General features: G+C 36.7%; 2 protein-coding genes across 3 annotated transcripts; one reads left to right on the top strand and one right to left on the bottom strand.

Moving 5' to 3' along the window:
- Window positions 1–1027: 1027 nt before the first annotated feature.
- tex9 (testis expressed 9) lies at window positions 1028–6693 on the top strand. 2 transcript variants are annotated; one of them, XM_042486357.2, is made up of 12 exons: window positions 1028–1119; window positions 1826–1959; window positions 2382–2445; window positions 2574–2650; window positions 2910–2952; window positions 3094–3173; window positions 3308–3471; window positions 4489–4580; window positions 4756–4929; window positions 5412–5546; window positions 6245–6379; window positions 6467–6693. In XM_042486357.2, exons 1-12 carry the CDS (start codon window positions 1063–1065, stop codon window positions 6542–6544), a joined length of 1233 nt encoding a protein of 410 aa, XP_042342291.1. In that variant the 5' UTR covers window positions 1028–1062; the 3' UTR covers window positions 6545–6693. The 2 variants fall into 2 exon arrangements, with proteins under 2 accessions (XP_042342291.1, XP_042342274.1); XM_042486340.2 differs by having other exon boundaries at window positions 6245–6693.
- A 116-nt stretch (window positions 6694–6809) lies between these two features.
- On the bottom strand, window positions 6810–13581 carry mns1 (meiosis-specific nuclear structural 1). The gene is made up of 10 exons (XM_042486322.2): window positions 13375–13581; window positions 13016–13225; window positions 10856–10983; window positions 10646–10748; window positions 10039–10268; window positions 8898–9114; window positions 8697–8804; window positions 7470–7727; window positions 7037–7162; window positions 6810–6941 (listed from the first exon to the last, which is right to left on the bottom strand). The coding sequence occupies exons 1-10, from the start codon at window positions 13375–13377 to the stop codon at window positions 6831–6833; spliced, it is 1494 nt and encodes a 497-aa protein (XP_042342256.2). The 5' UTR covers window positions 13378–13581; the 3' UTR covers window positions 6810–6830.
- Window positions 13582–13835: the final 254 nt, after the last annotated feature.

Raw genomic sequence — 13835 nt, 5'->3', positions numbered from 1 at the left:
GTCTGTGAATGTAAATATACGATGCTAACTTTGACCCAGCAATGAAACAAACTTAAACCTAAGAATATTATGTATAATAAGTAATAATTATGATGATGATGATGATGATGATAATAATAATAATAATAATAATAATAATAATAATAATAATAATAATAATAATAATAATAATAATAATAATAATAATAATAATAATGGTGGTACTAATAATAATAATAATATTTTCCACTATTATTATTATTATTACCTGAATTACCAACAGAGCAATATTGGCAACTGTCCGGGGTACCATGTGACTCAATGATAGGGCCCCTAAAGACCCTATCTTGACAATATGAGGCTGGTTTGGTAAGACGTACATTTATTTGAGAATAAAGCACAATATCCACTGATATAATGCAGTCTTTATTACCCGATGACTCTTACTGTAGAATAACTAAATAGCCTAGATTTATAATATTGATCTATACTCACCTGTACATACGTGGGCTACAATTTTGAACTATTTTTACTAAAATGTTTCCTAGTTCATACATTTACTTCACTAAATTTATTTGGTAGGGTCTAGATACCACATACTTTTTAGATAATATAATAAAAGGAAAACAAAATAACATAATAATAATAATAACCCTGAAGTTGTCATTAGGTTTTCACAGCTTGGATTTGAGACATATTTATTTGTTTATTATTCAGTTATTCAATTTTTTTCTCGAAAGTACCACTTTTATGAGTTTAATGGGCAAATATCACACCCATAGAGCTAAAGCTAATATATCAGTTCTATACAAATATGTTTTTTCTTTTTACATTCTAACCAAGTAATGAAAAAAATAATAGATTTTATATATACATATATATTTTTTGTTGTTGAGGAACATATACATTAGACATTTTTTGTTTTTGATGTTAGCACATTTCCTGTAATGCAACTGCTACTGTATGTTTGATGAAGGTTCGCCTTTGAATGTCCGTAAAGGGCTGCCGTACCGAGCGCGCCCTGAACAAGCAGTTGCTATGCAACCAGAGCCGCGTCTTCTTCCTCTGTTGCAATCGGTTACAATGGCTGAAAGAAGTTGTAATAAAAAGGCTCGTCCTCCTCAGTCCGTCGTCTCAAAGGTTTGTAACATAGTTTATAAAAACGTTTTATTCGTCATAGGTTTGAACAGAACTGTTAGTGGCCTAAAATAGAGGTTTAAACTTTGTCTTTGTTTCCAACAAGTGAAGTTAACAAACATCAACACTAAGCTAACGTTACTTCCTCAAACGTGAATGATGGACGCGACACTAAAAACGCCTCGTCGTGTCTGTCTCTTCCTTAATACCGTGGAAAATAATGCTGAGACAGAGGAGACCAAATATGTACCGTTACAAAAATGTTACAATATGGTCACTTTATGTTGAAGGACCATTTGGGACACATTTAATCAGGAAGATACGTTGAAACTTCAACTCAGCGTTTGACCCCTTACCTAAAAGGTGTGGGCTGGTGCTACTGCGCACAGCCTGACTGATACTGGTCTTAAAGACCAACAACAGTATCAGTGTTTGAGAGTTAAAAATCAGATCATGGTATATTGTTTTCTAGTATAAACAAGCATCCATTAAATCTGATTTTTAAAGAGTGATGACTATTATTCTGTCTGAGCTGTGCTGAAGATTTTTGTTATTTATCAGGCAATGTCTGCCAATTTAGCAGTCAGGCAGGTTGAAATGCAAACAGGATGAAATGCAAATTAATTTATGTTCTAATCAAATCTTGTGAAATGTTCAATTTCACCTCAGCAAAATAATGTTACAAATTCTGCTGTCTTGTCTCATTTAGCTGAAGAAACGGCCGTCCTCTAGTGGTAAGGCTGAGAGATCCAAGAGGGTTGAGGTGAGACCACAGACAAAATCTGCCTCTGCTCCAACGAGGAAGGACACAGACGACCTTTTTGCGAAGGAAGAGGAGTACAAGTAAGACTGCCTGTTTCAATATCTGGTGGCTTTGCTTTGATTCAGTTTGAATTAATTCATGTCAAAGCTCCTCAGATGAACCCTTGTTACTAATTTTAATAAGGAAAGTTTATTCCTCATTTATTCCTCTCTCTTTCCTCTTTTGAACTCATTGGACTCTTTCACCTTCAGTTAATCCCTTCATCAAACTTGCAGAGAAATCACTCCTGTATACTTACAATTAATAATTATAATAACTGACTTTACCTTAGCTTTTTAATAAATCCCTGTCATTACCCCAATACCACAAGTGAGAGTTAATGCAAAAAAAAAAAAAATAAGAATAAAAAAATTAAAAAATCACAAAGACACAATAAGGCTGCTAAGTGGTGTAAACTTTACAATCCATATAATGTCATAATTCTCTATTGTATTTCCTTCAGACTCTTAAATGCAGAGCTGGAAGCAAAAACAGCAGATATAGTACGACAGGCTGAACAACTTCTAGTAAGTTCTGGACATGTTTACTTTCATTAATTAAAAAAATGTACATTTTTGTTTAGTTTTGGTGAGTAAAGACTTGCTTTAAACTTAAAAAACGTGAATCTTTGTCTTGGTGTTTTATCAAATTACAGAAAGATCAAAGTGAAGTTCTGTCAAAACCTTTATCCACCCTCCTGCTCACAGACATTGAGGATGAAGAGGATTCAAGGTAATAAATATCTGAGGCTCAGATCATTAAAGGCTTTGGCATCCCGCAAGAATGACTATTGACTTTTTAATAATCAATTTTCTTGCTTGAAAGTTAACATTTATTCCAGTGAAGTGCTCCAGCCTCAATAAAACCATTTAAATATTCACTGGTAGTTAAAACAGTATTAAAAAAGCAACAAAATCATTAATTTCTTCATTGATGTATTAGCTGATCTATTTATCGGTCTCTTTGTATATATCTATCTGTTCACCTACAGGATAAAGCCTCAGCAGGGCGCTGTGCAGCAGCCCGGTGTGAAGGTATCAGCTCAGATCCAAAAGTTAGGGTGTCTGTATAACTGAAACCAAGTTTACATTTCACAGGTATAGTTTGTTAAAGTTTGTTAATGCTGTAGACCTACATGACATAAAGATGCTTCTGTTTGCTGTCCCTTATCTTAGGCGGTGGCCAAGAACAGAGTCATGTCAACATCAAACATGTGTAAAGGAAATCAAGGAAAAGAGCCTCACTGTAAAACAGCGTGAGTTTGATTATACATAATTTTAGAGCCATTTACAACTATCTTCATTCACACGGTCTGTCATATATTTCGTCACTGTATTAGCATTCCTCATAAGGCTGCTAAACATTTTCACATTGTTTGCTTGATTTCAGAACCGCAAGTGTGTCTCATGTGGATGATTTAGCAGCTGTAGAAGACTCAGCTGATTTTTTCCTAGCAAAGACGATCCGTGGCATGGAGGAGAGGCTGACCGACGATGAGATTCATGAAAATGTTGTGGATGCTGTGGCTGACACTGGAGACAATCTAGGATCAGGTATGTTGATGTCACTCTGTGAAGGCCCAGTTTTATTTATAAATATATAAATACTTTTTGCAAATATTAATTTAAAGATGATGTTCTGTCCTAGAAGCACCACAAATTTTCCATAAAACTCAACAGAAATTATTTTCACTGTCACACAGTGTGTGTTAGCTCTTTTTGCAAATACTTATGAGTTGTAATTGTATTTTGCAACAATAAATAATACATTCACATTATTTGTTGCATTCATAACAAAGAGGAACTGTGTGTAGGGGGTCAGTGTGGGATCTGAAAGTCACAAAGTAAGTATTTTCAGTGTTAAAATTTTGCCGCATAAAGGAGTAGTGTGCAAGATTTAAGGACATTTAGTGGCGTGTAGCTGTAAGTATTGCAAATTACAAAGAGCTGAAACGTCTCCCAGTTAGGATTCCTTTAGTGTTAAGGTTTTCAACTAAATTATCCACAGAGTTCTCTTTGTCTCCAAAACAAACAGGCCACGCGATTTAAACCGGTAAAAACAATGAATGAAGCAGTTCCACACTACATATCAGTGTTTATCTGGTCACTAGTCCAGCACCTGGTAATGTGTGCTCACCGTTTTTTCTCTGGTAACTTAAGATCCATATGTTTAAAATGCACAGATCATGTGACTTAAATTGGTAAAAACACTAAATAAAGTAGTTTTTCTGATGTTGTTCTGCTTGACAAGCTGCCAACTACTATGGCTGATGTTAAAATGCAGATGGTTCTTTTTGGAGTCAGTGTTTGGTTTGTCTGTTCTGGGCTACTGTAGAAACGTGGCAGTGCAACACAGGACTCCGTGGATGAGGACCCACTTCCTTTGTACATGTATTCTTACTTATTGTATTATATTCCACTTCTGCCAATTTATCCCCCTAAACCCTACACACTGGACCTTTAAGAATCCTAAATGAAATCAAGATTGGAGCATTAACATCACATAGCAGCCTACAGTGAAAACCTTTTCTTGGTCTTCCAGGTCTGATTGTGTTGCTCTGTTTTGTTAAGGTGTTTCAGAAGCTCAAATACGAGTTCTCAAGGCAAAACTACGGATCATGCAAGAGGAACTGGACCAACTCTCATGTGACTATTATAAGAAGGTAGTTTGCAGATAAACAATAATTTAAAAAGAGCTGTTATTGCCCTGGACTGTCAGCAGAGGGGGGCAGAGCTTCAGCTGAACAGCTGTGAACCATCCACAGATAGTAAAATGTGGATGTTTTAATACTAAAATATTATTTTTGTATAGATACCAATGTGTTTTTACTGTTGCAGGATGATGAAAACGCTAAACTTAGTGCAAAAATTAAGGAGCTTGAGGAGGATAGAGCCAGACTGCGGAAAACAACAAACATCCAGCAGACACAAATCGAGAAGCACAGAGCTTTAGCAGAGGAGTCCGACAAAAAATGTGACAGTCTTCAAATCCAAGTGACTGCTTTGCACAAGGTCTGTAAAAGTCTGACAACAGACTGCAGTTATCAGTGTTTCTTTTTTTTTTTTTTTTTTGTCATTTACTTTTTATTGGTTTTTAATTTTACATGTAAACAGACAAACAGTCAAACTATCAACATGAAGACCTATAAATGAGTATAGAAGTATCAGGGAAAAAGAATAAGCGTACATAGGGGGACTGGTAAATACCTCCAGTTGAGAAATCAAGAAAAAAGAAATAAAAATAAAGTAATGAGTACTTATAAGTATTCCGATAGTACAGATTGAAATTACTTGAAATCTGGTCTTATGGTAGAGACAAATGCACACCATTTTTGCCAATTATCAATAAATGCCTCTTTTTGTGTTCTTAAATTAAAAGTGATTCTTTCCATTACAAAGATGCTGTACACTGTATCCATCCATTCATCATCAGTGTTTCTTAATAACCACCATCTTCCACTATATGTGAACTGTTGTGATCACTTGCTGTGCAGGAAATAGAAAATCTGAATAGATCGCACAAACAAGCGGCGGCTGTCCACAGCACCGTGGAGGTTCGTCTGAACAGAGCCCTGGAGGAGGTGGAGAGGTTAAAGACTCAACTCAACAAGATGAAACAGATGAACAAGGTATGCAAATAACAGTGTTGATGAACACATCATCTTCTTAATAAAATGTGATTTTTTTATTACTAGTTACAGATTTTCATGCATAAATGAATAATGTTGAACTGACATATAAACTATTCTTTCCAAACTAGGGTTTAGATACAGATGTTCACATTCATCTCACTGAATATCATGCTTTAAAAACACTTTATCTTACATTAGTGATTTGTTGTTTCATCTTAACCATAACATGCTGTAGAGATGTGTCTTAAACAGGAAATCTGTACACTGAGCGTAAGCAAACAGGTTTTTTATGATTTAATTCTTCGTTACTTTTCCTTTCTATCAGTTATATAGAGAAAAATAAATCATTAGCAGAAGAATAAAAAATAAGGTATTTTTTTACAATCACTAATAATTGAACCTTTATTTGAATATTAAAAACTACTCCATTTGTAGAGGGCATATCAGCAATATTTTACAGGGTTAATTTAATGTATTTTTTAAAGATATGTAATCATGGCTGTTTTAGTCTTTCATGTAAAGTAGATAAATGTTAAGCTGCATAGTGGACAACATGGAATACAATATTCGAAGATGGAAAGTTTATTTAGCTCTTTAGATTCACACAAAGAAACTGAATTTCAACATGTTTCAAACAAATGTTAGGAGCTGCTTAACTTCAACTGATTCCAGTCTTTCAAATGATTTAAATTAAGGACAAGATCAGTGAGGAACACCAGAGTAAAGAAAATCTACAGGCTGAAAACAAAATGCTAAAAAAACAGAAAGCAGAACTCATCGTGGGTTTCAAGAAACAGCTCAAGCTGATTGACATTCTCAGAAGACAAAAGGTGCGTGTCTCTGTCTCACATACCCTGCTAATACACACCCTGTTCACATTTAAATTAAAATCTAAACTAACGTTGTTTTCTGTGCAGATGCATTTTGAAGCTGCCAAGCTGCTGTCGTTCACAGAAGATGAGTTCATGAAAGCTCTAGACTGGGGGAAGTCTTAAACACTGAGAGAATCAGATGTTTAGAGGACTAAACTTTGAGATTTTTCTCTTAATTACTAGCACATTTATCCAGCAGACGACCTCACATCTTTTCTGGAATGATTAAATAAGATCCTGTCAGCACTGTCCTAATAAAATATGAAACTAAACCATTTTGTCGATACTGAATACTAAAAAAGTTTCATGGTGTATACTGAGAAATGAAAAAAACTAATAAGCGCTGCTTGGTTACCTGTAACCTTAAACTGCCATCTAGTGGCATAAAGTGGAACTTCAAGGACAAAATTTACTCATCACTTTCCCAGCCGTCGTCAGAGAGGATATCTGCCTGACGTGCTTTAAAGTTTTTTCGGAAGTCTTCATCAAAGTGCTGCAGGTCGTCTTCACGGAGCAAACCCTGAAAATGGACACACTCATGGTCATACACTTGTTTGACCTACAGGAGATATGAACCCGTGTTACATTTTTTATGATTCACACACTGCATCATACCTTTGGTAGGTATCCCAGGAGTTTTGTTGCGTGACGTTTAAGAAGTCGCTGCCTCTCTTCTTCAATTATCTGTCTTCGCAGCGCCTCCCTCTCTTGCTCAATGGCTCTTTCTTTAGCCTCCAGCTCCTTGAAAAGAGAGATCAATTGTGTCAGAGCAGGTCATTCAAAACTGACGTTAGAATCAAAGCTTATACACAACATCTTATTTTGTGTTTCACTTACATTCCTCAAATAAATGTGCTGCTTTCTGTTGTAAAATGTCTTAAGTGTTCAGCCATGCTACGACAAGTTCTCTTTTCATGTTGGGATACTTTCAGTAACTTTAACTTTGCAAGGGTTAAACATCATCAAGGTTGCTGCTCCCTGTTGCCCTCCATACTGGCAGCTTAACCTCTGACAGTAAAACTATGCACACTGAGAGCACGGTTCGTACCATGTCGGCCTCATGCCGCCGTCTTCTGTCCTCTATCAGTTTTTCCACCTCCCGTTTGTGCTCGAGTTGCTTCATGCGTCGTTTCTGGGCGCTCATCTGCTCCAACCGATCGTCCTCTGAAAACTTGGCCATCATCATCTTCTTGAAGGCCTCCTCTTCCTCTTTTTCTGCCTGCCTCCGCATCTCTTTGAAGGCCATCTGCTCTTGGCAGGTCTGCTGCATCATCAGCCTCTGTCGGATTTTCTTCTCCATGTCTTCCTGTTACATAAAAGCAGAAGGAAACAACTCAATCCTCGGACTTGAAATAGAGTATAACTTTCAGACTGTATATCTGTGTAAACTACCAGACGATTTTAATTCCCAGGATAAATACCTGCTTAAGATACTACTAATAGCAGGCAAGAAACCAATAACAAGGAAATGGCTCAACAGGGAGCCGCCAACGGTTGGAGAGTGGTCAGCCACTGTGAAAAATATACATGAAATGGAGATGATGACCTTTTCTTTAAGACTGAATCGTAGTAAAGCTGAGAGGTATTGGTCGAGATGGCTTTTGTATGTAACCAAAAAAACCAGTAGAATAGTTTCTCTTTTTGCTTTACATGTGGTTCTGTTTGTCCTCTGTGCTGTGTCTGATGTTTTGATGGATTTGCCTTGGAGAGACTGCCCTCCTGGCAGTTTAGACTGAACTGGCTTCCCGCTGCCCCCTTCCCCCCCCTCCTAATTACTTATCTATGAATTTCTGTGGCCCTATATACTACATGATGCAGTACTGTTGTGTGTATATTCATCTTTTTATTTTCCTGAGACATTCCCCTTGGTGACCTGAAAGTTCTGGTTCGTTTTACCTGTATGTTTGTCATGTTTCTGTAAAAACCTGAAACTTTGCACTTAAAAATAAAGTATAAAAAAAAAAGCAGAAGGAAACATTATAGAAATGATAATTTAGGTGCTCTTATAAATCTGAGCCCCACAGCATACAGGAATCTGTGTATGTCTCTTGTCTCATATTGGGCATTTTTCATTGTTTTCAAATACTTTATAGACCAGACCATTAATTAAAAAAATCACTTACACATTCATTGATAATTTCTTCTTGTAATAATGACTTGCATCCCTGATATACAATATATTTGTTTCAACTTTGTCTCAACTGTTTTCCGTATTGTAGTCAGAATTTCTGAGCTTGTATGTTTAAAGGTTAGACAGTTAAGTGACAATACTCACAATGTCTCTCTGCCTGTTAGCCTCTTTTTGTTCCTCTAAGTAAAGTTCCTCTCGGACTCGCTCCATCTCTTCTCGCTGCTGCCTCTCCTCTTCGATCTTCTCAGACAGCTGGAGGAAGAAAGAAAGGAGTGATTTTTGACTCCAAATACAGGACATCATGAAATGAATCGATACAAGCATTTAAAAAAAAAAAAGTGGAACCATTTTGTGAAGCTGCTCCTTTGCTTCTTCTCTTTCTCTGATCTTCGCCATTCTGATCTGCTCCGTCTGCTGCTGATGGCTCGCAAACTCCATGATGCGTCTGTTCTCTTCCTCCATCCTCTCTTGCTCCATGCGTCTCCACTCGGCCTGCTGTCTCTTGAATTCCTCGATGTGCAGCTGAGTGGCTCTGACCTTCTCCAGCTTCAGCTGTCTCTCCCTTCAAGAAAACATTCTTTTTCAATAAATTCATCGTGCTACCACAAACGTAACGTTTTCTCCGAAAGGAAACATGATGAAATGCATGCTCATACTGAACCAATAAATAACATATATGTAATGAGATTGGTAGCATGGATGTCTTCAGAGATTTAAAGGAGCAGTGTGTTATATTCAGGGAGCTTTAGGAGTATTTCGTGGTGAGGGGTGCAGATTGCAACCAGCTGAAGCTTCTCCTGGTTAGAACTCTTTCAGCGTTCAGAAAGTGTTTTATCGGGAGCCAAATTATCTGCAGAAGTCTCCTTCTCTCTCCAAAACGACAAGATGATGAAAACAGGTAAAAACACTGAATAAAATAGCTTCACATAAAAAAAACTGTGAATTTTCAATGCTGCTCGTCACAGAGGGGCTTCTACACAAAAACATGAATGGCCCTATCTAGAGCCAGTTTTTGGTTTGTCTGTTTTGGGCTACTGTAGAAACATGGCAGTGCAGCGTGGAGATCTCCGAAGACGATAAAAAGCTAATTTCAGGGTAACAAAACACCACAATTCTTATGTTTTGGGTGATTATACACTAAAGAAAACATATTATCTTCCATTCCATTTTTACCTTTATATCCCTCTGAAATCCTACACACAGGACCTTTAATTTGTAAGTTTTAATGGCATGCAAAAATCATGAAATGGATATTTCATGATTTCCCTGATTTCCTACTTAATGTAACTGTACATTTTTTCTTTTTTACATATTGTTACGTTTTTTACTATTATTTTTAAATATTAATTTATCATTACAATTATCATTAATAATTCTTTTTTTCACAGTAATATCTTATCTGTTGACTGTTGTGTTTAGCAGGAAAAATGCCCTTGCATTGTGCACTCATGTTACAGGCTGAAAGAACTGGCAACGAAGGACTCACATCTGATCCTCCTCGTAAATCTTCCTGACAATCTCATCAACCATGAGCTTCTCTTTGAGGAACTCCTCGTACGCCTCTTGTCTCTCGCGCTCCCTCTCGATGAGCTGCTGCTCCAGCTCCCTCTGATACTGCGCCAGCTCCTCTTGGCGTTTCTGCCCCAGCTTCTGCTCCTCAGCGGCTGCTCGCTCTTGTTCGCTCTTCATCTTGCGAGCAAAGTCTGCCTCTTCACGCTAATGTCAAAGAAGAGACACTGTATACAGCTTGTAGGAAATATTCTGTATTCAGAATTTCCACTTAAAATTGAAGTCTTATAAAGTTAAAAGCTCCTCATCGAGAGGAGTAAGACCCAGTTTTACTCCTGAATTATAAGTACTTTGATAAATATGGGCCCTGGTGCATGAAGCCAATCAAACCTTTTCTTAACATAACTTACATAATGAATAGCCCCTGACAACACTTTAAAACTTAATGTCATAATAGCTGTTATGCAAAGAAAAGCATGTGGAGTTATTTGAAGGGAGATATTTTGCAGAACAGAATCCATCTTTTGCAACCAGCAGTTCAGATTTGTTATTAAATGAGCGTAATCAAAGAAAACGGTGCTCACCTTTGTCTCAAACTTCACAGCTTCGTGCTCAGCAATCTGTGCAGCTCTTTCCTTATTCAGATACGCAGACTTCAGCTTTGACTCCAGCTCTCGAAGCTCCATGCTGTAAAGGATTTAAACAGACTTTAAAAATTAATAAGGAAACCAGAGCATTTGTATATTGGCCCAGAATATCCAGTAAATCAAGGTAATGAAGTAACCTGTGCGTACCTGTTCTCTTTAATATACTGCCTCATTTTCTCCTCTCTCTGTGTCTCATAGTTGATGCGGGCCAGCTCTTTAGCCATCCGCTCCTCTTGTTCAAGCTGCTTTTCTCTGTTTATTCTCTCCTCCTCTGCCTGCAAAGAAAATTTCATTCTAATTATCTACATCTGAGATCAGGTAAATTACAGGTAATATCATGATGATGATACAGTGAAGTGTTTGGGTTTCTAGCAGTCTATTAAAAAGAACAAACAGGTAAAAACCTGTTTTAATAACAACCACCAATAAAACAGAAACCAGCCAACTATTGATAAATTTAGAATATTGGTCATTAAAAGAGCTTCCTCTCATTCTCACCTCTTAACCACAAAATTAGGTTGGTATAAAAGGAAAATTCCCAAATGTCTTCATCTGATTCAGATGTCTGAATCGCCGTCCACATTTGTAATTTTTTCCCCAGCAAAATTAGGGAGCAGTTCAGCCTGATATTACGGATTATAAAGTTATAGTTTACAATAAAATAAAAAATCAGTGTCACCAGTAAATGATTCATATCTGTAGTACATTTGCACAAGTAAAACGTTCAGTACAAATTTCATTACAATGTTCTGGATTTGACCTGTAAAATAAGTGCAAGTAAGTCTTCACAATTGCATATTTTTTATTCTTAATTAATATTTGTATGATGCCTGAAGTGTCTGTAGGTTCTTAAAAAGTCAATGAAATACGTATTAAGCCTTAAAAGTCATTAAATGGTTCTAAAATTTGAAATTATAAGGTCATAATTGTCACAGAGATTTATCTTATTTCATTTATTCATCTTTTAATTTTATTTTGTCAAAATGAGTTGAGCTTTTCTGCTCAACTCAAATAAAGTCCAAATTTCTGATGTAACACATCTGAAAACCTACCATTGAGCCTAACAGTGTCTTTTTACTTTATACTTGCACCTACCTGTTGGCAAAATGTAAATCAGCCTAAGACACACATTTCCACCACTATCTCATTTCTTTGCACGAACATTATTTTGTTAAATTGTAGATTTTGTAGAATTGTAGAATTGTAGAGACTGTATGTTTCTGCACACACATTTTTGTATATCCTTTTTTCTTAAATGCTACTACTACTATAGTCTCTTAATAATATTCATTTGTTTAATTTTTTTTTTAGCTTTTTATTTTTTATTTTTTTTATTATAATCTAATTTATTTTAGTCTTATTTATACAGTTCTGATGTGTGTACCATGAAGTGAGCCACCACAACTACAGTTCATTCTTCAATATTTTGTAATGGCTGATAATCAGTGGTGGAATGCATCTAAGTACATTATTTGTAATGTTTCCACATTTATTCACAGGAACATGTAGTCCATTACTGCTATTGTCAAGGACTGAGTCTATTTCTAATCTATCTATTTCTAATTTATTTTAGTTATTGTTTTTTTTTTCTTTAGCTATTTCTCTTATCATTCAGATACTGTGTGAATGGTGCACTGACTGGTTAGCATTTTTAATTTCGTTGGACATTTCACATGTTACAATGACAATAAAGACCTAATCTATTCTATAAACCACTGTCTTTCCCATAAAGACCAGCACACAATTAACGCGCATACACATGCATGCACATACACATACATCCACACAGACACAGCTGCACACGTTTTCATTTTTCTTCTTTTAAGATAGACAGATAGATACATACATACATGCATTTTGATATTTGTCATCATCAATCATGTATATGTTTTCATGTCAGTATCTGTTAAAATTTGTGTTTCTTATAACATTGTGAAATTGTAACTTTCTTTTTTGTCTCTCTCTCTCTGTATATTGTGTTTCTTTTTGTGTGTTATAAAATTATGTAAAAGTTAAAAAACTTAAGTACATTCACTAAAATACTTTGCTTGAGTACAATTCACTTGAGTATTTCCATTTTCCCATTTTCTGCTACTTTAAACTCCTACTCCACTACATTTCAGAGGGAAATACTGTACTTCAAAATCACAATTTTTAAGCCAAATAATTTTTTTTTGCGTCTGTTCTGCCTTTTGATAAGAAATTTAGATTGGAGGGTCTGGAACACACAGCTGATGGGGGGGGGGGGGCAACTTTATTCAAGCAAAACATAACTGAGAACAACACCTGCACAACAGAGCGACTAACCTTGAGCAGAGCGCTCTTCATCTGCCTCTCCCTGAGCTCCTCCTGCACCTGTCGCAGGTATCTCTTCCTCTCGAAGCTCTCCTCGTCCCGCAGCCCGGCCTGCAGCTGCCTCTCCCTGGACACGCGCCGAGCCTCCTCCTGCCGGTGCTGCTCCTGCTGCTGCCGCTGCAACACCAACCTCTGCTGCTGGCTGTACGCCCAGTTACGACTCTGTAACACAGACACACGATAAAACACTGACTAAACTCAACACGTGAGCAACAACAAATGCTGAGTCAACAGTGAGGTAACATAGTTGCTCTGTTTGTAGCAGTTAAGCTAACGTTTACTCCAACTTCGGTCTGGTGACGAGGATTTACCATGTTTGTGGGGTTTTTGTCGATTCCTGCCCTCTTTACTTAACTCCTCTTAACTCTCTACTTCAACAAACAATTTTGGATACATTAACTTCATCCAAATTTCGGTCCACGCGCGTCACGACCGATTAATTAGCCGTTGTTAACCCAAATGTCGATGGGGTTCCTCGGTTGTTTGGAGTTTCGTTGTCCTGGGAACGCCGCGTCTCCGTTCGCTCAGCCAATAAGAGGGAGTGTTGAGAATGACGTCAGGTCCGGGAAAATCAAAACCAGCCTTCTTCACAGGAAATCAATTAATGTCTGTTTTGTGCGTCTAAGACTCCCTTATAATACATCCATGGTCTATATGTGTACATTTAAATTTAAATAAATAAAAATAAATATGAATGATGCAATAACTCAGTTTGGTATGATCATTTGCCATGTAGATTGATATCTTCTATTTTTTGTATTGCATTGAAAGG

The sequence above is a fragment of the Plectropomus leopardus genome, chromosome 1 (assembly GCF_026936395.1).
Source record: "Plectropomus leopardus strain MGB_pleo_1.0 chromosome 1, ASM2693639v1, whole genome shotgun sequence".
Classification (NCBI taxonomy): domain Eukaryota; kingdom Metazoa; phylum Chordata; class Actinopteri; order Perciformes; family Serranidae; genus Plectropomus; species Plectropomus leopardus.
This window is presented reverse-complemented; position numbering and strand designations above follow the sequence as displayed.

What these genes read in the sequence shown, in the direction of transcription:
- tex9 (XM_042486340.2), top strand. Translation starts at nt 1,063, where the DNA reads ATGGCTGAAAGAAGTTGTAATAAAAAGGCTCGTCCTCCTCAGTCCGTC. An exon ending in GCGAAGGAAGAGGAGTACAA is followed by an intron (nt 1,960 to 2,381) that starts GTAAGACTGCCT and finishes TATTTCCTTCAG; the next exon opens with ACTCTTAAATGCAGAGCTGG. An exon ending in GAGCCTCACTGTAAAACAGC is followed by an intron (nt 3,174 to 3,307) that starts GTGAGTTTGATT and finishes GCTTGATTTCAG; the next exon opens with AACCGCAAGTGTGTCTCATG.
- mns1 (XM_042486322.2), bottom strand. An exon ending in ATTTACGAGGAGGATCAGAT is followed by an intron (nt 9,115 to 10,038) that starts GTGAGTCCTTCG and finishes GTTTTCTTGAAG; the next exon opens with GGAGAGACAGCTGAAGCTGG. An exon ending in GGCGGCATGAGGCCGACATG is followed by an intron (nt 7,163 to 7,469) that starts GTACGAACCGTG and finishes TCTCTTTTCAAG; the next exon opens with GAGCTGGAGGCTAAAGAAAG.